Source organism: Lynx rufus, unplaced genomic scaffold (genome assembly GCF_022079265.1).
Source record: "Lynx rufus isolate CCGP_SWC_20201006 ecotype Redwood Valley unplaced genomic scaffold, mLynRuf1.p SCAF_2, whole genome shotgun sequence".
Taxonomy (NCBI): Eukaryota; Metazoa; Chordata; class Mammalia; order Carnivora; family Felidae; genus Lynx; species Lynx rufus.
This window is the reverse complement of record NW_025814834.1, coordinates 178395274-178419958: the sequence shown is the minus strand read 5'-3', so window position 1 is coordinate 178419958 and position 24685 is coordinate 178395274. Positions and strand designations below refer to the sequence as shown.

The 24685-nt window shown below is 55.4% G+C and overlaps 1 protein-coding gene across 1 annotated transcript in view; it reads left to right on the top strand.

The window, feature by feature from the left end:
• ACOT11 (acyl-CoA thioesterase 11) overlaps positions 1-24685 on the top strand; it is a 152016-nt gene that overhangs the window by 122919 nt on the left and 4412 nt on the right. Inside the window, exons 3-16 of the mRNA XM_047082351.1 lie at positions 4383-4593; positions 5517-5586; positions 10511-10571; positions 11713-11811; positions 12297-12432; positions 14277-14433; positions 15872-15991; positions 17014-17158; positions 18702-18757; positions 19796-19862; positions 20230-20313; positions 20968-21101; positions 23117-23248; positions 23931-24057. Coding sequence (XP_046938307.1) covers positions 4383-4593; positions 5517-5586; positions 10511-10571; positions 11713-11811; positions 12297-12432; positions 14277-14433; positions 15872-15991; positions 17014-17158; positions 18702-18757; positions 19796-19862; positions 20230-20313; positions 20968-21101; positions 23117-23248; positions 23931-24057 — 1599 coding nt within the window. The remainder of the gene's footprint in view (positions 1-4382; positions 4594-5516; positions 5587-10510; positions 10572-11712; positions 11812-12296; positions 12433-14276; positions 14434-15871; positions 15992-17013; positions 17159-18701; positions 18758-19795; positions 19863-20229; positions 20314-20967; positions 21102-23116; positions 23249-23930; positions 24058-24685) is intronic.

Sequence of the window (24685 nt, the reverse complement as noted above, 5' to 3'; positions counted from 1 at the left end):
TTCTGTAGGTTTTATTCGGCACCTGCTCTGTGGTAGGACTGAGTCTGTCCCTGTCCCAAGGGAATGCCTATCTGATGAGGGGGGTGGCTGTCAAAACAGTGACTACACAGTTTGGTTGGGGCTGTGATGGAGACAGACGAGGCTGTGGGGCCAGGGAGGCCCCAACTTTCTTTGTGGAAGAGGTGGTGGGGGCTTGAAGAGGGAGGAGGAAGAGCTTACCCAGCACACAGGGCAGATAAAGGGATCCTAGGCAGAAGCAACACCCACATGGTGGGGAAAGGAACTGGGTAAGAGTGGTGCTCTGAGGAATGGCATGTGGTCTAGACCTTGGGAGAGCAGCTGCTGGGGGCCCTGGCAGGAGCTTCATCCTGAGAGCAGTAGGGAGCCATTGAGGAGTCTTGAGCAGGGGAGGTGTCTGGTCTGGCTTGCTCTTCAGAGAGGTCTGTGTGGTCCTAAGGGACAGAATGAAGTCCCACAGTATGTGGGGGATGGGGGTGGGTGCATGGGTGGGTGGGGCTGTAAAGGCCAGACCTAGTGGTCCTGCAAGACAGGGTACAGAAAATTATGGTTGTCATGTTGGTGGATTTGCTGTTTGGGAAGATCCTTCTGGTGCTTGTGGAAGCTAGAAGGAGGTGGAGAGACTGGAGGCCTGGGGACAGGCTGTGGAGACAGTCTAGTGAGCGGGCAGTTCCTAGCCAGGGCCTGAGCTGTCAGGGCAGAGGGGGAGCCTGAGAGTTTAGGGAAGGCAGGTCACTGGGACTTGGTACTTAGGAGAGAGAGGACATCGAGGTCGTCTGTTTGTGTGGGGTTATTGTCAAATTGTCTAGAAGGAGCCCTGGCCCAGGGGGGCTCATCCTGGCTCCTCAGCTCTATGACCCTGGACCAGCCTGTCCCTCTGTGTGTGTCAGTCTCCTCAGCTGCAAAGGGATTGGGCAAAGTGGCCTCTCCTACTCTGACGCAGCAGGTCTGTGACACGGATGCCACGGGATGCCTCCTGTGGCCCGGGAGGAGGGACGCAGAGCCCATGGTGTAGCCAGCTGAGACCTAGTCTGGGATGACCAAATCTGGCCAGGTCTGCTGTGGTCTGGGCCAGCCGCAGGCACATCTGCCATCTGAGAGGGTACATCTCTGACCCCCGGGTGCCCTCTCCACCTTCGTAGCAGGCTCTGCCCTCCCTGTCAGCTGTCTTGGCTCAGCCTGCCTGGCTGCTGCAGTCCCTGACTCCATCCAGGGCCTCTGCTCTCCCGTGACTGGGCCTGGGAGGAGTGGCCTGGCTCTGGGGCCCCATTGGCCAGAGCTTGTCTGGGCTGCACACGCCCCTGTCACCCAGGCTGGCTGCCTGCCCACCTTGGGATAGGAGGAGGGCCAGCCTGGCCTGCCATGGTGTGGGCAGACTGCCTTAGAGCCAAAGAAGGAGTTGGAGTCTGAGAGGCTGTGCCTGGGCCCGCCAGTGCTACTCTGTCCCTTCTACTCGTGCTCCAGCCCAGGGGCTCTGGGCCCCTCTCTTTGATTTTTTTTTTTTTTTCAACGTTTATTTATTTTTGGGACAGAGAGAGACACAGCATGAACGGGGGAGGGGCAGAGAGAGAGGGAGACACAGAATCGGAAACAGGCTCCAGGCTCCGAGCCATCAGCCCAGAGCCCGACGCGGGGCTCGAACTCCCGGACCGCGAGATCGTGACCCGGCTGAAGTCAGACGCTTAACCGACTGCGCCACCCAGGCGCCCCTGGGCCCCTCTCTTTGAAGAGACAGGGGGACAGCCACAGCAGGTCTTGGCCCTCAGTTTGCCTGGGAGCTCAGCCCTGATCAGAAGATCACGCTGTTTCCTGTCTGACAGGGTGACAGGACTTCTCAGCTTCCATTTCAATGGAAATGTCAGCTGGACATGCTAGAACCCTGCGGGGTTAGAGTCCGGAATCCTGAAACCAGAACTGGGGGTACCTTAGGGATTGGCAATCTTCCCCTGCCTCTGCCTGCCCAGCGAGTCACAGATGAGGTTCAGAAGGGAAGGGGACTTAATCCGGAATCACATAGCACCAGAGGGACAGGGCTAGGATTTGAACTCAAGTCTGCCTCTGATCGTCCCTCCACAAACCTTTGGTGAGGGCCTACTGTGTGCAGGGACCTTCTAAGCGTAAGCACTCAGCAGGAGCTTCTCAAAGGGAATGGACCAGTTTATCTTTGTTCTCTCAATGTTAGGTCCAAGGTAAAGGAGAAATGCTTGGTGAATGAATGAATGATTGAACAAGGCCAAGATCCTGCCTCCAGGCATGTACAGTTCAATGGGAGGGCAGGGACTCTTTTTCATAGAATAGGAAATAGGAGGCTGGTGGGAGTGGAGACCGAGCAGGTGAGAAGCAGAGGGAGGACTGGAACTCAGGTGTCCGGACCGCTGGTCTAGGGCTTTTTCCGTCCTCACTTTCGTCTTTTGTAAAATGGGGTCAGCAGTCCTCACCCTCTGCCTTCCTTGGGAGGATCCAGTGAGGTGGCAGATGTGAAAACAGGTTTGTAAAGCAGAGGCATAGTGTGTAGGGCTTCCCCGTGTGTATGCCTGGAACTGCCCAGAAACCCCCGATGGTCTGCTCCCTTTCTTCTGACCATTCACCCTCTGCGTCTTGCCTCCCCCATTTCCCTAACTTGCTCTTTCACTTCTTTCTGGAATGTTCTGCCCAGAACCCCTGGTTGTGGCATGGGTTTGGGAAGAACGTGGGTAAATGGAATCTGTCTGCCTCCTCCCTCCGCCATCTCCCACACCCAGAAAGGCAGCCACATCATGCCGCACCCCCCCCCCCCCCCACTGCACAACAGGCCGGAAATGCCTTGGCAGTGGTTACCATGGTGACAGGTCCTGCTGCTTGGACCACAGTGGCCTGCCAGACGCCGACAGGAGCCTGCAAGCCTGGCAGACTGGCACCCTGCAGGCCTCTTCCCAGGCTGCTGGGGCTGGGGCTGCCCTCCTCTCTCCCATCGGAGTCTGGCACTGTTGGTCATACCCAGGGGCTCTCGGGAACAAGATGCCTCTCTGGGAACCCAGAAGCTATTCTGGGTCAGACAGGCCTGGTTTGAATCCCACTTCTGCCCCTTGGGGGTCAGTGACCTTGAACGAGTCACCCTGGCGTGCTTTGAACGTATTGAATTAGCTACGGGAGCCTCGTGGGGGAGGTTACTCAAGGAGCACGGACTCCACCACGAGAGCTGTCCTTGACCCCTTGTGCGTCTGTGGTAGGGTCAGCGTCGGGTCATGGCACTGGTTGCTGCTGAGTCCAGGCCCAGGGCCCTGGATTCTTCTCAGCCCCAGGAGCAGACCGTGTAGTGTGGGGGGTAGGACCTCGGGCTTTGCAGCCAGACCTTGTGCCGCAGCCAGACTTTGCCACGTACTGGGACCTCCATTTCATCACCTGTAAGGCGAGGGCACCAGTGAACCTACCTCAGGCTTTTTTTTTTTTTTTTTTTTTTGCATGAATAAAATGGAATCAGGACACGCAAAGTGCTCAGAAGAGAGTATTTGCCGCTTAGTAAGCGCTACATCAGTATTGGCAGCGGCTGTTGTCATTGCCGTGAGAATCGGAACTTGTGTCACTTTTCTCACACATGCAGGTGTCCCCAGCTCTCATTCACGGCCTCTTAGGGACAGCGGGCCAGAGAGACGGGAGGCCCCCCCTTCCCCAGCCCACCCCATCCAGGCCGCTGCCGGGTGCTTGTCTACCCCTTCCGCCCAGGGAATGAGGCAAGCCAGGCCCTGGGCAGAAATTTCACCTCAGTTCAGGAGTTTGAGGATTTTCTGGGCTGCTTCTCCAGCTGGAAGCTGCTGCGGCCCTGGCCTGGTTCAGACAGCTGCTCAGGGACTGCGTGAGCGCTCCTAGTCATAAAGCCAAGTGCTCGGGACAGGGGGACACCCAACGGGGGTGCTGCCTTTGGTGTCGTCTGCAGAAAGAAGGAGCCCGAGGAAGGGCCCTTTGGGGGCGAAACGGCGGCTGCTTCTTGGACTACTTTATTGACAACAGATCCCCAGGCTTGACTACTAGAGGGCTCACCAGGCCTCCCTGCAGAGAGAGGGGGAGTCTTGCAAGAATGAAGGTCAATCTGAGGCAGACCTTGAACCAACTGGCCCACGAGCTGGAGGGAGAAGGACTGAATTTCCCTCCCCCTCCCCGAGGTCCGAGGTCCTGTGAACATGGGGTGCTGGCCAAGAGGAAACTGGGTGGAAGTGGCATCCAGCGAGCCTCCTGGGGTCTGAGAGTGGTGGCCACTCTTGGAGTCGGGGTCTGGCGGGAGGTGTCCCCGGGGCGCCGTCTGCTCTCCCTGTGGCAGTCGGGTCTCAGGTCGGGCGGACCCGGGAGATCCTGCAGTGAGCTGACCTCCCGTCCCCACCTCTTCCCAGGGCATTGCCTCCGTGTTCTCAAGCCGCCTGTCCCGGAAGTCAGCCTCGCACGCAGAGAAAGACGACGGTGCCATGGCGGGCGGCGAGGGGTACCGGAACCCCACCGAGGTGCAGATGAGCCAGCTCGTGCTGCCTTGCCACACCAACCAGCGCGGCGAGCTGAGCGTCGGGCAGCTGCTCAAGTGGATTGACACCACGGCCTGCCTGTCCGGTGAGCCCGTGCTTGGTGCACCTGTCCTCCCACCGGTGGCCCCACCACCCAGAGGGGAGGCTTCCATTATCAGAGGCGGTCACTGGCCCTCCCGAGCGCCGTGCTCCTTCCTCGTCCTGCCCTTTGCTCGTACTGTTCCAGCCGCCTGAGATGCCCCCTCCAATTTCTCCACGCTCAGCTGGGGCCCACCCTCGCTCCCCCAGACCTCCACAGCTCTGTCCCTGCACCTTCAAATGTGGCTGCTCCGAGACTGGCCCGAGAGTGCCCTGAGCAAAGGCCACCGCTGCCCGCCTTGCTGAGTTGAGTGGAGCTGAACTGAGCTCTGAGTACTCTCCCACCCGCAGGGGGCTCACCGTCCAGTAGGGGCACAGATAGGTGATCTACCTGCCCCCCAGCACTGGGAAAGAGGCAGAATCGGGTCTGTGGGAGAACAGACCAGAAGCCGTGACTCAGCCCTGGGGACAGGGGAGGGATTCCGGAGGGACTAAGGTAGTGAATGCAGTCCTGCCAGTAAGAATGACTCGGGCAAGGAAACAGAGGTGGGTGAAGGTGACTGGACCGGGGTACGGCACCTGAGCGGGCCGAGAACTAGAATAGCCCAGTGTGATCTTTCATTCATTCAACAGCTGCTCATGGAGTGTCTCCTGAGCCAGGCACTGTTCCCAGGCTGGGGCACCTCAGTGAACAAGACAGGCAAAAATCCTTGCCCTCAAGAAACTTGCAGTCTGGCAGAAGGGAGAGACCCCAGATGGACAAAACCTGGATAGATAAGCAGGGTCAGGGTGCAGTAAGCGAGGTGAAGAAAACGAGAGAAGGGTGGGTGTGGGCAAGGAGGCACAACCTTAGCTCTGGCCGCCTGACATTTGATCAGAGGCCTGGTGACAGGGGGATGATGCTAACCCACGGCTTTCTTCTGATGCCAGCCGAGAGGCACGCTGGCTGCCCCTGCGTCACCGCCTCCATGGACGATATCTATTTTGAGCACACCATCAGGTAAGTGGCCCCTCCTGCTGCTTGGTCCCCCTGGTCTGCCCACCACCAACGCAGGGCTCCTCCTCCCTCTCCCCACCTGGTCAGCCTGTGAGCCGTGCAGAGCCCTGGAACCTGACTTGACGGACCGAGGGCCTTTGCAGAGCAGGTAGTGGCCCATCTGCAGGGGCTCTGGGAGAGGCACGGGCTAGGAGCTGGGCTGCTGTTGGGTGCTGCGGGGTGGGTTCCCGCGGCCAGGTTTGGAGTTGGACGTTGCTGAGGCGGCATCATGGGGTGCTGTGTGACTTTGGGGTGGTCAGTCTCTTTCTCTGGGCCTCAGTTTTCTGATCTGCAGAATGGAAGCCATTAGTCTTAAACGTGCATATCTTTTTGAACTTGGACATTCTCTATGGGTCATTGGTCACTTGTAGAATGTTTCCTAGGCAAGGTCCCTTGGAAAAGCCTGAGTCAGAAACTTGGGCCATTCAACTTCCGCTTACATGCCTCCAAGAATGAGGAGTTCACTACATTGCAGTTTGTTTTGTTTTGTTTTCTAGTTGCTTTTTAAAATGTTTATACTGGGGCACCTAGGTGGCTCAGTCAGTTAAGTGTCCAACTTTAGCTCAAGTCATGATCTTGCAGTTCGTGGGTTCGAGCCCCGTGTCAGGCTCTGTACTAACAGCTCAGAGCCTGGAGCCTGCTTTGGATTCTGTGTGTGTGTCTCTCTCTGCCCCTCCGCCGTTCATACTTGCTTCTCTCTCTCAAAAATAAATAAACATTAAAAAAAACCCCAGTAAACTGTCTACACTGATGCAAAGCCCTCAGCCCAGCCTTGCAGGGGCTGCATATGGTGTTTTGGCCTCCACTCCTGCTCCGAAACTCACCATCAGTGCCTAGGACATCAAATGCCAAGGATTGAGTCAGGGCTTTCTGGGTACCAGCACGTTGAGTTAAGGAGAAAATTTGGCCAATTCCTGTCTTCGTTTATTCGGTCCTTTGTCACTACCTGCGCCTGTTCCAGATCAAGGCCCACGCTGGGTTTCGGGTATGCAAAGTCAACTGGAGCATGGTCCCTGTGCCCCAGGAGCTCCCATTTGTGCAGGTGTAGAAACAGAATTTGAATTCAAGGGGTATGTGCCATGCTAATCATGATCTCTGACACATGGGTGCTTTGTCATACTCTAAATATCTTTTATTTTAGAGTAGTTTTTTAAAAAAGTGCTTATTTATCTATTTTGAGAGAGAGTGGGAGCGAGTGCACAAGTGGGGGAGGAGCAGAGAGTGAGAGGGAGGGAGGGAGAGAACCCCAAGCAGGCTCCGTGCCATCAGCACAGACCCTGACACACGGCTTGATCCCATGAACCATGAGATCATGACCTGAGCTGAAATCAAGAGTTGGTTGTTCAACTGACTGAGCCACCCAGGTGCCCCTAGAGTAGTTTTTGATTTACAAAAAAAAGTTGTAGCTCAGAAGATCATACAGAAAGTTCCTATATACCCTACAGCCAGTTCCCCTGTTATTAACATTTTAATTGGTGTTGTACCTTTGTCACTATGAATGAACTAATTTGATGCTTCATTTGTAATGCTTTTTTAATACATTAACCTATTTAATCCTCAGAACAATGTTGTGCGGTTCTGGCTATGAGTATCCTCATTTTACAGGTTAGGAAACTGAGGCACAGAGAGTCAAAATAACTTGCTCAAGGCCGGGTAGCTAGTGGAGGACCCAGGAACCCTGGAACTGTTATTCTTAACCAATGGGATGCATTTTCTGTATGTCTGGGGGCAAGTGTAATGGCATAGGGGGTAGTCAAGGGGGGCTTCCTGGAGGAGGTGTTTGAACTGGCTCAGTACCATCAATACTGTATGTAGGGACACTTAGAAGGCAAGGGGAGCTCTGTGTCTGGGCCAGTTCTAGGTCTCTGCTGCCAATGCAGGTTCTGGCACCCAGAGGAGCTAGGGAGGAGAGGGCTGGGGGTGGGGAGTGGGCATGCATGGTGGGTGGACCCGCCACAGGACTCAGAGAGTGAAGGTGAGTCTGGGCCGAGGAGGATGTGGGTGGAAGGGCAAGCCAGAGAGGATGCTGGGAAGGAGGGCAAGCTGGGGATGGGGTCAGGAGCATGGTTGGTGGTCAGGAGAGGCCTGGCTGCACCTGAGGAAACTGGAGAAGTTGTTTTGTTTGTTTGTTTGTTTTTGTTTTTGCCATTTAAAAATATTTCAAAATGTATCTCTAAGTGGTAGGAACTGCTTTTGTTTTTTTCCATTTTTAAAATTTATTATTCTATTAAAAATTTTTTTTCTTTTAACATTTATTTATTGTTGAGAGATAGAGTGTGAGCAGGGAAGGGGCAGAGAGAGAGGGAGACACAGAATCCAAAGCAGGCTCCCAGGCTCCGGCTGTCAGCATGGAGCCCGACGCGGGGCCCGAACTCAGGAACTGCCAGATCATGACCCGAGCTGAAGTCAGGCACTCAACCAACTGAGCCACCCAGGCACCCCTATTATTCTATTTTTTAAAGTTTTATTTATTTTGAGAGAGAGAGAGAGACAGAGCAAGCGAGTGCAAGGGAGCCCGGGGCAGAGACAGAGAATCCCAAGCAGGCTCCGTGCTGTCCGTGCAGAGCCTGATGTGGAGCTTGATCTCACAAACCATGAGATCATGACCTGAGCTGAAATCAAGAGTCAAAGTCTTAACCAACTGAGCCACCCAGGCGCCCCTGTTTTCATTTTGTTTTGCTTTACGGTTATTTTTGTTGTCCAAGCCTAGATACAAATAAGGTTGCAACTGATTGCTGTGTCCCTCAAGTCTTTTTTTTATCTATAGGTGCTACGCCTCCCCCCAGCACCCTGTCCCCTCACCATCTCTCTCCTGGTCATCTGCCCTCTTAGTTCTCCGTCATCCGGGTTTTGCTGTTAGCATCACTGTGGTGTCATTTAACATGCTCCTCTGTCCCTTGACAGTAAATTGGTCCTGGGGAAGGGCTTGAATGGGGCTCAGACATGTTTGTGGGAGCTGCCTCTGTGATGTGAAGATCACCTGGAGGGAGTGTTAGGGGGCTGGAGGCTTAAGGTGGCCCCCGAGGAAGTTGGGCAGTGGCCCTGGGGAAGGAGTGACCCTGGGGCAGGAGCCGGTTTTGGCTTGAGCTATGGGATGGAAGAGAGTCAGGAAGGAAGAAAAGCTCAGGAGTCCAAATGGGTGTCTGCTTGGCTTTGGAGATGGAGGAGGGGGGAGGAGGGGGGTAGTTGGGGGATGAGGAGGAGGGGGGAGGAGAAAGAGAGGAAAGAGGAGGAGGATGAATAGGAGGGGGAGGAGGAGGAGGGGGATGAAGAAGAGACACAAATCTCTCTCTTTTTTTTAGCACCACAGAAAATAGACTGTTATTTTTATTTCAGGGATCATGGAATTTTTTTTCCCAATTTCTTATAATGAAAACTTTCAAAGTTATAGAAAAGTTGCATAGTGCAGTGATCACCACCAGCGAGATTCAAGAATTAACATTTTTTGCTACATATGCGTTATCTATATATGGATAAGTAAATACACAGACTTCTCTCTGTTTTTTTCTGAACTATTTGAAAGTAAGTTGCAGACATCATGACACTCATCCCTCCATATGTCAGCACGCATCTCCAAAAAACGACAGTCCCTTCCACGGGGACCAGTTAGGACCGCTAACAACATGAACAGAAATGGACAAGTCCTTGGCACACGTGAGCTCCTGTTATTCACGGAGCTCCCAGCACCGGCTCTGTCTTACCTCCTCTAGCCTGACCCCCAGTAGTCACACCTTCTCTGTACTTTACAGACAAGGAGATAGGCTCAGAGAGGCAAAGTGACTCATCCCAGGTCACATGACTCAGTAGAGCTTGGCTGGAGCCCAGGCCTTTGTGGCTCTTGTCCACTGCCACCCCTTGACAGGCAGTCCCCTTGGAAGGGACCCTTCCTAGCCTTGGGGAAGAGGCTGTGCCTTTGGGAAAGAAATAAGCCCTGTGCTGTCCATGTTTGTGGCCCAGGCACAGAGAGGTGAAAGGACTTGCTCAAGGTCACTCCAGCCTCTGCCTCCTCCTCATAGGCTATCAGCTGGGCACACTCTGTGCCTCCGGTTAGACACAGAGCAGGTGAGGTGGCCCCTCTAGGGAGTCTGACTGTTCATCTGGACACGGGAATTATTCCAGAGGGACAGACTGCACCTGGAAAAGGTGGGGCCGGTGTAGTCAACAGAACAGTCTAGAACCCTGACTCTGTCACTTTTTAGCTGGGTGACCTTGGGCAAATGGCTTACCCTCTCGGGTGTTCAATCCACTCTAATGTAAGCTTGTCAAGCTTATTTGGAGACTCTAATGAGGTAATGCTTGGGACATCATAAGCATTCTTGAAATGTTTCCATTTTCCTTCCTACCCCTTGTTTATAGTCCCTTGCGCATAGTAGGCATTCAGCAGATGTGGGATGCGTTCATTCAGTAGGCCACTGTCTGTGGAGGACCTACCCTGTGAGGTGTGCTAGGCCTTGAAGTCAATGGTGAGCAAAGCAGATGTGATCCTTGCCCCAGTGGAGCTTAAGGATTGTGGGGGAGACAGAGGCCCCCTCTGTTGAAGTGTTGGGAGGATGAACCATATTGGGCTTTGGGTGGGGGCAGGTTCCCTGAAGAGGGGACTGTGGAGCCACAAGCAAAAAGAAGCTTGAGCATTCACTGGACAAGGGGGAGATGAGTGAAACCACGCCCCCTCTCTCAGCTTCCATTCTCCCACCTGTACAACGAGGTACTAACACTATCTTGCCAGCTTGCTTTGAGGACTCGGTGACATTGCCGATGTGACCATGCTCCGTAAGCCATGACATTTCTCTGCCAGTTGCCTTCAGCAGAGGCCCTGCAAGTATCTGGGGCCCCTCTTCCCTCACTCTATCCCCAGTGGAAGGCTCACCTCCTGCGCTTCTCTCCCCAGTGTCGGACAAGTGGTGAATATCAAGGCCAAGGTGAACCGGGCCTTCAACTCTAGCATGGAGGTGTGTGGGGTGGGTGCTGCCTAGGGGTGGGTAGGTGGGTGGGTAGGTTTTCTACCTCTTCTCCCTACTCAGCCCCCAGCCTGGCCACACCCACACCCACAGAGCCCTGGTCGAGGCAGCAGAGTTTTGAAACAGCTGGCAGGGCTGGGAGGATCCTAAGGATCTTCCTGTCCAACACCCCCTAGCACAGAAGTGAAACTGAGGCCCAGGGAGGGGAAGAGGCTTGTCCCAGGTCACCAGGTCACGTAGATTCCAATGTGCGACTGACTTCCAGTCTCCTTGGTCTTCACCCTTAACCTAAGACTCTCTTCAGCAGCCAGGTGGTCACGGGAAAGCAGGGAAGGCAGCTGCCATGCCTGACCCTGGAGGCAACAGGACTGGAGTAGGGAGAGCCTGAACTGCAGTCCGTTAGCTTACCTCCCGTAGCCTCTGTCTCCCCATCTGTGAAATGGGAACATGAGTCCTATGCTGCAGGGTTCTTAAGTGATGCACAGGGCTCTGTGAACTCTGGGGCAGCGACTGTATTTCCCACCTGTGGACGCCAGGCTCAGGCCATGTCCCCCAGCTGGGCCACTGAGGCTGGGGCAGCAGAGTCCTGACTGCCTCTGGGTATGCCCTGGGTGCCCCCCAGATGTCTGTCTTTTCAATGTAGCTAACGTTTTACCTACTTTAAGTCCTTTGCTAGGTTCAGTCTCATTTTCATTCCCTCTGTAACCCTGTCAGGGTAGGTATGCTCACTCCCATTGCATTCATTCACTCCCTCATTCATTCATTCATTCATTCATTCATTCATATTTTAAGCAGGCTCCATGCCTAATGTGGGGCTTGAACTCATGACCCCGAGATTAAGAGTCACATGCTCTACCGGCTGAGCCAGCCAGGCGTCCCCATGCTCACTCCCATTTTATAAATGAGGAAGCCAAAGACCGGAGAAGGGAAGTGACTTGCCCAAGGCTTTCCAGGGATCCAGGGGTAGAATCAGAACCTATCCCAGGTTTCTGGCTGTCTAGACTCAGTAAGTGATAGAAGAATATGAGGTCTGGCCTGGGGTGGGACTTCCTGTCTCGTTGAGCTATGGAACCTCAGGTCGGGAGCTCTGTTTCTCTCCTCCTCACTCCTCCCACCCTTTCTTCCTCTCCAGGTGGGCATCCAGGTGGCCTCTGAGGACCTGTGCTCCGAGAAGCAGTGGAACGTGTGCAAGGCCTTGGCCACCTTTGTGGCCCACCGGGAACTCTCCAAGGTGGGGGCTATCCCCGGCTGCACAATGCGGCTGGACCACCCAGGTGCTTGTCAAGGCCGGCCAGGACCAGGGTGGTGAGGCTGGGGACTGACCGAGGGGTGCAGGTGGGGGTGCTTCAGGGAATCCACAGCCCCCAGAGGCGGCTCCCCCTACCTGTGTTCGGACCCCAGGCACCTTCCCTCTCTCCTCTTCCCCACCTACTCCTGTGTGTCTCACACGGGGATTCTTCAGGCCTCATCATTCCCTCACACGTCCTATAGATGCCCCTAGTCTTGGATGCCTTTGCCCAAGAAATGGGACTGGGGCATTTGGAGGGTGAAAGTGATATATCAGTCAACACGGAAACAGGAAGATGGGGACAAAGAGGGCACAAAGACCTGTAGCTATCCAGCCGCCCCAAGTGTGTGACGATGCTGGGGCACAGGCACTCCTGCTGTTTCAGGAAACCCGTCCTGAGCACCCCCCGTGCCAACCCCCGCCCGCAGGTGAAGCTGAAGCAGACCACGCCGCAGACGGAGGAGGAGAAGACCGAGCACAGTGTGGCGGCTGAACGGCGGCGCATGCGGCTGCTCTACGCGGACACCATCAAGGACCTCCTGGCCAACTGCGTCATTCAGGATGGTGAGCGGCCGTGGGTGGGGAGGGCAGCTGGCATGCTACATGCCCCCTCTGTCCCAGGCCCCCAGTGGGCAGAGGGAGGAAGGGAGTCTCCTTGGAACGTCCACTCGCTGTCCTGATGGCCCTCTTGCTTCAAAGTCTGCTTCAGGGAAGGGTCTTTTTGGGCCTCTTGCTCAGCTCCCGGGAGCCGTGAAGATAGAATTAGGACGTCAGGAAAACCCTTTGTTATCCAAAACGTGTTGGGGAAGGTACTGTTGAGCGTGGCCTTGAAGACTGTAGGTTTTTTTTTTTTTTAAAAAAGCACATATATATATGAACACATAGATATACACACATAGATATATACACATATATACATAAATCATATAGATATAAATATAGAATAAAAAGCAAGACTCTCTCCCACCCAGAACCCAGGCTCCCTCCAGTTACTCATTTTGGGAGATCTTTCCAGAAGATTCCCTGCATATTTAAGCATGCTGTGTATTATTTAGCCCTCTCTTTTTACCCAAAAGGGAACATACAGAACATACTGTTCTGTATCTTTCTTCCTTCCCCTTGAAAGTACATGTTGGAGATTGTTCTATACCAGCACACAAAGATCCCCTGTGGACGAGGAGGATTTTGACAGATGGAGAGATAGGGAAAGGTTTTCCTGACAGAGAACACAGGCTGGGCAAAGGCCCAGAGGGGTAACCTTGGATTCACTCACCAGTCTCCAGAGCGTTAGGACGTGGAGTCTTCCTTGAAACCTAAAGGAGGCAATTAATTATAGGACAGTTCAAAGTGGTCCAGCCGCCCAGGGTGGAAGAGAGCAGGTGCAACCAGCTGCCTCAGTCAAGCAGTGAGAGGGGCTCTGAGTTCTGTGTGCCTTATGTATGCAAGGTCTGGGGGCTATGGCTTGGGCCGGGGGGCTCCCAGCTCTTCCTACTGTCATTGAGATTCCCCAGGGCCACCGATCCACTGCAGCCCTCCTAAATCCCTCTTGTCCTGATAGCCCTTCCATGCAAAGGTTAGTCCAGATGCCTTAGCCTGGCATCTGGGCCCTTGGCGGGCCATGCAGCTTCACCTGGTGCTGTCCTCCTACTTGCCCTCAGCTCCAACCCAGCCACGGCCTCATTGCTTCCTGGGACTGTCCTACCTGCCCGGTCTCCAGACCTCGGCTCAGGCCCCCTCAAGCTCTCCCCTCCCTGTCTGTGGCATCTCGGAGCAGCCTGCAAGCCAAGCAAAAGGCCACCTCTCTGATGGGCCCTCCCTGACAAGTCTCTCCCTGGCACCTCTTTGAGTTGGGCGGGTGGGGATTGTATCAGTATCTGCTCCTCTGACCCGCAGGGCCCTGCCCACTCTCTGGCCTCTCCCGCTGAGGATCTCCTGATGCCATCGCCCCAGAGGGACAGGGCCTGTCGGGGCAGAGGGAGGGAAGAACTATCCTTTTGAGAGTCTGTCTCCTGACTGCGGTGCCAAGCACTCTCGGGTCACGACCATACTCCATCTGCATGACCCTGATGGGCTGGGTTTGACATCTGCCCCTTCACAGCTGAGGACACAGGTTCAGAGAGGCTTACTTGGCTGGCCCGGGTCACACAACCTGAACCTGAGGTTCAGACCCAGGTGTGTCTTCTCTCAAAGTGGGTGTCCCGCCCACTGCCCCGAGACAGCCTCCTCTCCCCCGTCCCGTGTCCTCCTGTTCCTCACCCAGGGCCAGCGCACGTGGTGCTGAGCCAGTAAAAGAATCTGGATGACAGAGATCGTGCTGGTGGCGGGGCCCCTGCGTTTGCCCAGTGGGAGGGTCTGCCCTTGGGAACTTCTCCCCTTCCCACCTCCCTCCCTCTGTCCTTCCCGGTCAGATCTGGAGAGTAGAGACTGCAGCTGCATGGTGCCGGCCGAGAGGACCCGCGTGGAGAGCGTGGAGCTGGTGCTGCCCCCCCATGCCAATCACCAAGGCAATACCTTTGGGGGCCAGATCATGGCCTGGATGGAGAACGTGGCCACCATCGCAGCCAGGTGAGGGGAGAGTGTGCTGCCTCTGCTTCCCTTCCTTTCTCTCCCTTCTTCCCTTGGCCAGCTCCCTCTGGGCGGGAGGGGTGGGAACCCCCAGCTTGGCATTGGCATTCAAGGCTTCAGGAGCTTGGCTGTTCTGTTAGGGAGTGGTTTTCTGTGAGCTGGCCTTTCCTTCCTTGTCTTAAAAAAAAACCCAGGGTCACCCGGGTGGCTCAGTCGGGTAAGCACTGACTTCGTCTCAGGTCATGATCTCATGGTTTGTGGGTTCGAGCCCCGCATCCAGCTCTGTGCTGATAGATGAGAGCCTGGAGCCTGCTTTGGATTCTGCGTCTCCCTCTCTCTCTCTGCCCCTCCCCTGCGCGTGCTCTGTCTCTCGAAAATAAATAAGCATTAAAGAAAAAATTAAAAAAAAAACAACCCCGCAGTCCCACCGCCTACATTGGAAATGCCAAGCCCCTTGGAGCTAGGGCCTCCCCTTGACCTGGCCCTGCCTGCTGTCTTCTTGTATCTTAGGCCCCCAGGTGCACGTCAAGCCATTTGCCCTTCCCCACCCCCTCCCGGAATTCCCAGCCTCTGCCTTTGCTCCTGCTCTAACCTGCCTCCATGCCACTTCGCTACTTTTGGTCTGCTAAAATCCAGGAAGCCTCTCTTAACGGTTCCCTTCTCCCTACGGGTGAAAATAATTCCTTCCTTCTTCTGTAATCTCTGCACTTGTCTGGGGCTTGTTCTTCTCTAAATATTGGGGTCTTTTTTATAGTTATGATAATGGACATTCCCTGACTGATGCCCTAGTACCTGCATGACTTTGTATTTGCGGGGAGTGTTTTCCTCAGCCAGGGGGATTAACCCTCACCTCTAAAGAGCCTGGCTCTTTACCTGTGTTTACCTCACCTCTAAAGACCTGTGTTTACCTCACCTCTAAAGAGCCTGGCCCCTCCCCTGTGTTTACCCTGTGGGACACAGCGCATACGCAATGCCATTTTGGGCAGCCCTATCTACGCGTGTGATAAGATCTCAGAATAAGTTCACAGCGCAGATAGTCACGGCAGGCTTCCTGGAGGAGAGCTCTTCAGCTGGGCCTTGAGTGACAAGTAGCTTTGGGTAACCGGGAGGGGGGTGTTAGGTAGTAGAAGCAGCAGGTGCTGGGCATAGAGGTTGAAGGAAAATGGGGAAGGGATTTGCCCCAAGCCCTGTTCTTTCTTCTGTCCCCTCAAGCTCAGCTGCTTGAGTGCACATAGACCTGACTCTTCTAAGCTATGAAAGGGGACTTTAGTTCTGCTGGGCAGAAGTGTCCTGGGCCAGGTGGGAGTGGGGGGGCCAGAGGGCGGTGCATGTGATTCTGGGCTGGGTCTGTGGATGGGGGCAGGGGGAGAGTCTGGCCCAAGCCCGTGGCTGAAGCACCGGGGGGGGGGGGGGCTTTTGTCCTGTCTCCCTGCCCCAGCCGGCTGTGCCGAGCCCACCCTACGCTGAAGACCATTGAGATGTTCCACTTCCGGGGCCCCTCCCAGGTTGGGGACCGCCTGGTGCTCAAGGCCATCGTCAACAACGCCTTCAAGCATAGGTAAGGGGAGGGACCGGGGCCCCCCGGGGGCTGAGGGTTCTTCCTGACCCAAGAAGGGGCCCAATTGCAAAGCTGCCAGGGACGCTTCCCCTTGTAGACGAGGCCTGTGAGGTCTAAACCCTGCCCGGCTGCTGGGCCCCTTCACCATGACCGCGTTTCGGCTCTGCTGTTCCCTCCTCTGGATGCCCCAGCCCTGTGCCTCCTGCTGTCTCGGGATCGCATCCTATGCTCTCTGTCTCTGTCTCTCTTCCCAGCCCCTGCCTCTGGGCCTGCCATGCTGTGCATGCTCAGATCACAGGGCCAGTCTTCTCTCATTTGTCAAATCCATTCCTACCTTTTCCCTAAAACAACAATTAGGTCCCAGAGCCCTTAATTTGGAATGAATCCTGCTACCTCCAAGAAAGCTTACTTTAAATATCTGTCTTTGTTGGTGATTTCAAAGATCATCGTGTAGTTGTTAAAAGTGAGGATGCCAGGCTCCCGGGGTTCGAGTTTGGCTTGCTCCTTACTGGCTGTAAAGGCTGGACTTTAGGCAAGTTTCTCACCGTCACTGAGCTTCAGTTCTTTTGTCTGTAAAATGGAGCTCACCACAACTACATTCTAGCTGTGAGGGTTCCATGAGGCGTTACTGGTGGCGTGCCAGAGAGAATGTTCAGTGAGGGATTATTACTACTGTCATTGTCATTGTTCACAGTCTGACCAGCACGCATCCTGTGGCTGTGCAGGGGAAAAAACCCTGAACCAGGAGCTGCGAGGCCCCGTTTCCAGTCCAGCTTCTCTTCCAGACTGCTGTGTGACCTTGGCCCAATGATTGCCCTATTCTGGGCCTCGGTTCCCCCTCTGCATAATGACCACATTCTGGGATCATAGAGCCTCCTAAGTGAGGGGGTGTGGGGGCGTGGACAGGTGTGCGTGCACATGTGTGTGGGTGCATGTGTGCGTATGCGCACGTGTGTGTTGGGGAGGGGACGTGGGCTCAGGAAAGTCTGTCCAGCATGGAAACAGCCCTCCCTCTCTCTCAGCATGGAGGTGGGCGTGTGCGTAGAGGCTTACCGCCAGGGTGCTGAGACCCAACGGCGGCACATCAACAGCGCCTTCATGACCTTCGTGGTCCTAGACGCGGACGACCAGCCTCGGACTCTGCCCTGGATTCGGCCCCAGCCCGGGGTGAGTGGCACCCTGCCCCGCCACCAGCTCCCCTCCCTCTCTGCCCAAGAGTGGGGGTGGTGCGGGAGTGATGGGCTCAGCCCTGCCCCTCTGCTGGGGCACAGCCAGCTCTGAGTGCCTTGTGGCCCCTGGAGATGCCCTTGTGCAAGGCAGGCACCTTGGCCTAGCTCATGGTTAGGTGTTGACAGGCATTCGTGAGCCTGCAGGGTTGGAAAAGCACGGGCTTTGGGGGCAGAGGTGGGTTGAAACTCTCCTCTTCCGTGTTCTACTGGGTGCCCTCTGCAAGTTTCTGGTCCCTGCCAGTAAAGTGGGTGTATCTACACCCCTGCCTCACAGGGATGTTGGGGGGGAGCTGAGGGACACTGACCCTGTGCCTGGCTGAGCCCTGTAGGCACTCCGTAAATGGTGACCATTATGAGGAGGGGACAGGAGAGCAAGAAGTACAGGGACAAGAGTCAGGGGCTTGGGTTCAAAGGCTGTCTCTTAAAAAATGCGATCTTGTGGGGCGCCTGGGTGGCGCAGTCGGTTAGGCGTCCGACTTCAGCCAGGTCACGATCTCGCGGTCCGGGAGTTCGAGCCCCGCGTCAGGCTCTGGGCTGATGGCTCAGAGCCTGGAGCCTGTTTCTGATTCTGTGTCTCCCTCTCTCTCTGCTCCTCCCCCGTTCATGCTCTGTCTCTCTCTGTCCCAAAAATAAATAAACGCTGAAAAAAAAAAATTAAAAAAAAAAAATGCGATCTTGTGCCTCCTGTGGGCCAGTCCCCGGCTTGCTTCTGGGAGGCCTGGGGTGACCTTGGAGGAGCACTCCCTCTCGCTGGGAAGGCCCCCCACCCTGCCCGCCGGCCTCACAGGGCTGAGCACTGGCTGTAAAAACCCCCCACTCCGCAGCTGGGCACTGGGCAGTTGACAGTGGTAGGGTGGGGGAGGGGAGGAACCGGCACATGAGGGACCGTGCCATTTAATGCTCACGAGTGAGGGGACATTAGAGGCAGTGGGTGAGAGGGTGGGCTCCGGGTCAGGCCATCAGGGTTCTGTTCTTGGCCCCGCTTCTTACCCCTGCCGCCTTGGGCAAGCCACCAACCTTTCTGTGTCTCAGTTTCCTCCTCTGTGAAATGGGGATAACATGAGTCCCAACTTCAGAGAGCTGTTGTGAGGCTTATTTGAAATTTTGCCTGGGAAGTGCTTTAGAAGAGGCCTGGTAGCAGCAAGTGCTCGGTAAACGTGGCTTCTTCCTAGCATTGTGAGTGCCCTTGGGGATCCCCTGGTGCAGAGGAGGAAATCGAGGTCCAGCGAGGGCAGGTGGTGTTCCCAAAGTCGCTCAGAGCCTGAGACCCTCTGAGCTCAGACTGAGCTGGAGCTCAGAGACTTGGCACTTTGCTGTCCAGGTTGCCTTGACTCTGGCTGCCCCGGTGAGACCTGAACTCCATTTTAGGGCTGAAGGACCTCCTTGGGCCCATGGGGGGGCAGAGGGTAAGGGGAGCGGGGAGGAGGTTGCGAGCCGGTTGTGTTGCCCGCATTGTAGTCCGTCCCTGCGTCTCTCCCCAGGATGGCGAGCGGCGGTACCGAGAGGCTAGTGCCAGGAAGAAGATCCGACTGGACAGGCAAGAGTGGGTTGGGTGGAGGGAGGGGACACGGGTTCAGGGCCGTCCTCCTGTTCCCCAGGCCCCGGGCGACTCGCATTTCTTCAGTGCCGCCCCTGTGCTGGGCACTGGGCTGGGCCCTTTATATCCACGCAGCCTCACTGCACTGCGGTCTTCCTGGTCCATTGTACAGGCGAGGACACTGAGGACAGAGGGGTTAGGTGGCCATGGGCACACAGATAGGAATGATGGGCAGAGTGAGAACTTGAACCTGGCCGGGTCTGGCCAATTCTGAATCCTGTGTTCCTTCCTTTGATTCTGATGCCTGTCGGGCAGACGAAGAAAGAAAGGTTCTGGGGCACCTGGGTGGCTCAGTTAAGTGTCTGACTCTTGATTTCAGCTCAGGTCACCATCTCACGGTTCATGAGTTCAAGCCCCGCATTGTGCTCTGCACTGACAGTGCGGACCCAGCTTGGGAATCTCTCTCTCTCCCTCTCTCTCCGCCTCTCCCCCACTTGCTCTCACTCTCTCTTTCTCTCAAAATAAATAAATAAACATTAAAAAGGAAGGTCCTGAGAGGAGATACAGTTGCTCAAGATGCACGGCCAGGTGTGAATGACTGTGCTGTCAGAGCACTTTACCGACCTGAAAGTGCTGGAAATGTACTGGGGTTCACCATCTGCGTTAATGGGAAAGGGGTGCATCTGTGGAGCACCTACCAGTGTCCTCATGGCGACCCTGTAAGGCAGATGTGACTCCCAGTCCCCTGTACAGAGGAGGACACAGAGGCGCAAGGGTGAAGTTGCTTTAGGCAGAGCCGACTGCTCAGTAAGGGTGGGGGCACCGAGCCTGCACCCGGCACCCTTCCCCGCTGCCCGGTCCAGCTCCACTTGTGACCAAGTCTGGATGGTCCCAGCTGCTCTTTTCTGTTGCCCCGCTCGCTAGTCTGCCTGGCCAGATAGGAGTCCCTCCCAGCCTGCTGGGCTGAGCACAGGGAGTGAAGTCTTCCGGAAGACATGGGCTCCCGAGGGACCATGGTTGTCTTTTTCCCTCTCCCAGGAAGTACATTGTGTCCTGTAAACAGACAGAAATGCCCATCTCTGTCCCCTGGGACCCTAGCAACCAGGTAAGACTTCCTGCTCTGATTGGACAGTTCTCAGGCCCATGGTGGGGGCGGGGGGACCCTGACTCTCCCTTCTCATCAGAGTGGGTTTGGAAGTGGTCCAGAAGGGGACAGGATATTATGTCGTGCCTCAGGACTGGTACAGTTAGCAAAGGGCTTTCCCCTGTCCCTCTGTTTGGCTGAGGGAGCTGAGGCCCTGAGAAGACGGTCACACAGTGAGTCTGCCCAAGGCTGGGCCTCCTGTCCCGAAGCCCAGGGCCCGGCACCCACCCGCCTTCAGAGTTCGATGTGCTTTCCCCCAGTCCAGCACGGCCTCAGCACAGAGCCCCTCAAGGGGAGAGCGTGAGGCTTCTCTATGTGCTCTGTCCAGGTGTACCTGAGCTACAACAACGTCTCCTCCCTGAAGATGCTTGTGACCAAGGACAACTGGGTGCTGTCCTCGGAGATCAACCAGGTAGCCGATCCCATCCACCCAGCAGAGGCGACTGATCGCAAGCAATAGAAATTCCCTCAAAGCACTCATGTCATAAGGGGATTTCTTAAAAGGATTTGGATGAGACCGTGAAACCAACCCAGTTATAGAAACACCGCTGCTCCCACAGGACCTGGAGTGGAGAACCCACAAATCTTCCTCTGCTGCCTGCCTACGATCTTGCCCCCAACCTCTCATCTCTGCCGCTCTCTGCCCTGCTGCTTCCTCCCTCTCTCTGCTCCTTCTTTCCTGTAGGGATGGGGACAGCGGACAAGCATGGGTTGAGGGAAAACATGAGCTTTGCTCAGGAGAGTCACTTCCCCACCTGTGACATTAGGGGGTTCAGTGGGCGCCTGACTCTAAGGATCTACTCCATTGTTGCCTCAGTCATTGTTTCGTAGGATACCCTCCTGTCTACCTGTCCTGAATTCTATCAACAGCCCATTTTCATGGGGATGGGACTGAGGTTCAGAGAGGTTGAGTCACTTTTTTACAGTCACACAGCAAATCAGTGGCAGCCTTGAGCTTCTAGCCCTGGCCTCCAGCATCAGAGTCAGCCCCCACCGCCCCCCCCCCCGCCCCCAGCATAGGCTGGGGAGGTGGTGCAGGAACGAGGCCGCCCTCTGTCCCATGCAGGTCCGCCTGTACACCCTGGAGGACGACAAGTTCCTCTCCTTCCACATGGAGATGCTGGTGCAGGTGGAAACAATCCAGGCCTTCCTGCTGCTCTCAGACCTGCTTCGGAGGCCCGAGTGGGACAAGCACTACCGGTGAGGGCCAAGGCGCCAGTGGGGCAGGGTGCTTTTCTCAGGCCTGTTGGGAAGGTGGGCCTTCAGGGGTGTCCTTCTGTTGAGCCATCCCCCATTATGCTTGGCCCCTACTGGGCGTCGTCGGGGCGGGCGGGCGGGAATTACAGACATGTGTTCGGTGGGTGTCAGAGTCAAGGGCGTTCTGAGCCCTCAGGGAAGGGACTGAGCCTGGAATTGGAGTTGGAGGCCTGGGTTTAAATCCTATTTCTGGCCCAACTGGCTGTGTGACCTCAGGCAAGTCACTTCCTTTCTAGGTCTCAGTTTCCCTCTTCTTAAAATGGGTACTTGAAGTGTGGGTCATGCACCTGCACTCTGGATAGATCAGTGATTTTCAAACCATGTTCTGTGGGGTCCTGTGTCCCCAAAGAAGGCTCAGGGACCACTTGGGGTGGGGGGTAGAACGCTGAGGGGGCAGGTGGGCCCCTTCCCAGACTCAGGGTAACTAAAGGAATGGCCGATTTGATGAATTCACCCAGTTTGCCAGCTCTTCTTATGGATATGTGCATGCATATGTTATTTTTGAATGTAGTGAGTTACTGAATATAAATGTTATTCCTGTGAATACATTTGTTCCCTGAATTTACTGATTCTTCAGGCGAATATTTTCTTCCTGAATTTAACCAAGGAAGAGAAATCTGTTCTTAGGAAAATAGCCAAAATTTCAGTGTTTAATATGAGAATGTTAAAGTTGAAACTGGTATTTTTTCAAATCCCTTTAAAGTCATTTTCTGTTGTGCCAACACCTTACTTTGGGGAGTTCTTTGATCATTTCTCCAATTGGCTGCTTATGAGGAGCCTGTATTCCTGAGCATCGCCATAGGGAGGGTCTGTAGGTTTGGCAAATTGATTTTTGACCAATTGCCTTCCCCTTTCTACTCCCATCTAACTCACCAGCGTGGGCCTACTTGTGGCTCTTTCTACACAGGCTTTCTGTTTAAGGTTTTGGTGCAAAAAAGGCTGTTGTTTAAAAAAAAAAAAAAAAAAAAAAAAGCCTTGGTCTAGGTGACCCCAGGCCTGTTGGCAGTGACATTCTACAAAGCCGGGAGGTGATTTGGTGGTGGATGTTGGGGGTGTTGGGCTTACGATAGGAAGACTTCTTGGAGGAGGCAGGCTGGCGTGGGCCTTGAAGGCCAGGTCAGATCTTGACCCTTGGTGGGATTGGTGGGGAGAGTGTCCCAAGGCGAAAGGGAACCCCTAGCTGCTTCCTCCCACCCCACCGATAGCATCCTGTTCATGAGACGGCCTCTGAAGGTGAGTGAGAGAGCAGGGCAGAGAGTGGCGGGTTTGGACATGGTCGTGTGTGTTTCTGTGTGGTTGTCCTTGTGTGTGTGCACGTGTGTTGGTGTAAGCCTCTGCGTGTGTACCTGGACACATATGTGCAGCATGCCCGGGCCCAAGGGGCGGAACTCTGGCACCTGCCAGTATGAGCACATCTCAGCCTGAATTGCTTTGTGGCTGTGGGCAGGTTATTTTCTGAGTCAGCCCCTCATGTGTAGGGATACTGAGAGCACCTCCTGCATGGGCCGCTGTGGATTCAAGGACACAGTGCATGGAAAGCTCTTAGAGCAATGCCTGACACATGGCAGGAGCTCACAACCACTAAACTGTCCCACATCGGTGCGGGTGTGTGCACCTGCAGACATGTACAGACACCGTGGTGTGTGTGTGCATTGGTGGGTATCTGTGTGTCTGTGCATGTGTGTACGCTCACAGGTGTGCATGTCTTTGTTCCCATGTCTGTATGCGTGTGCATTTGGCTGAGGATGCATCTATGTGAGCTCCTGTGTGTGTGTGTGTGTGTGTGTGTGTGTGTGTGTGTTCATGTGCAGCTTGGCCTGGCCTTTCTGCCCTCCTGTGGTCCCTGCTGAGCAATGTAGGTGGTAAAGTCCCCCAGACATCTGCTCAAGAAGGTGTGGCATGGGAAAGCCTGGGCCAGTGTGACTCCCTTGAACCCTGATCTCTGGGCCTCCCTACAGGAGCGTGGAGCTAGTGCAGCAGGTGGATGAGGATGATGCCATCTACCATGTCATCAGCCCTGCCCTTGGCGGTGACGCCAAGCCCCAGGACTTTGTGATCCTGGCCTCTCGGCGGAAGCCGTGCGACAACGGGTGGGTGTCCGCCTGCTGAGGTAGGAGGCGGGCAGGGCTCGTTAACCCCCCGCCCGGGAGGGGGTGTCAGCTTAGCCTCAGAGCTCTGCTTTCTGCCCACTGCGGACTTCAGGCACCACTTGGCTTTTCTGGGCTGCCGTGGCCTTGCTGTGGGTAGAGTGGAGGACGAGGGGACACATCTCCCCTCTGGCCACTTGTGCTCTAAGGCAGGGTGGCCTGTGTCCCTGGAGTGGTGAGGCTGCCTCGCCCCGGTCATGGACAGGCCCTTGCTCATGTGGCCACCTCCTTGGCCTCACCCCCTGAGGGCGCCACGTTGGCTGAAAAGTGGGAAGGCTGCCTGCCCCCTGCGTCAGGATAGTCGGCATCACTTCTGCTAGAGACAAGCACAGAAGAATGAAGCATGAAATCCCAAAGTATGTGACTCCTTCGAGTGGCTGCAGTGGAGGAGCGTTTCCAGAAGATGTACAGTAAAGCCAGGCTGGCTCCTGGCAGATTCAGGGCTGCTGACCCACAGGTGCCTCCTCTCTCTAGCCTGGTCCAGAGCCAGGCCTCGGGCCTTTAAGAGTTTATGGGCCTTAGACTCTGGTGAGAATGTCTGAGTGGAGGGGGCTCTGGAGCCTGAGCTGGGAAGAGCAGGCCTTCACCTCCTTGTGTGCCCCTCTCTGCCCTTTGTCGGCTCCAGGGACCCCTATGTCATCGCGCTGAGGTCCGTTACACTGCCCACGCACCCCGAGACACCAGCATACAGGCGCGGGGAGACCCTCTGCTCAGGCTTCTGCTTCTGGCGAGAGGGGGACCAGCTGACCAAGGTGAGGCCCGGTGTCCCCCCTCCCCCCAACAGTGCCCCCAAAGCCACATGCGTGTCCAGAGCTCAGTGCTGCAGGCTCAGTCAGTCCCATACCTGGGCCCCACCTGCCCCCCCACCCCCCAGCAGGCTTTCTTCCAGCTTGGGGCAGCCTAAGAGTGTCAGGGGCTGAAAACAAGCCTTCATTAAGATCTAATCTGTGCAGAGACAAGACTCCAGGGTCTCGGAGAAAGCTCTGGATGCTGAGGGCAGAGGCCTGGGTTCTGATCTAAAGTTCAGCTCATTATTTATTTACTTATATACCTCTCTCGTCTGGGAAGGCTTTATACGGCTCTCAGGGCCCATAAAACTCAGCAGGGCAGCCAGTGCTAATTGAAAATGCGGGTGAGGAGGCTGAGAGCGAGCGAGGGCAGGGGGTACTGCAGCTCCCCATCCTTGAGGCACCGCTGCCTTAGGACCCCAAGACTCACCCCGGCAGGGAGTAGGCTGGTGTTCACTAACTTAACACCCTTAACCTGAGGAGCATCTCAGCACGATCCCTGGGCTTATTTCTAACTTGTTTCTACGACCCTGGAGTATCACCGTTTATCCACGCTGGGCTCTGGACACCCAGTCCCTGTCCTCCGGAACCT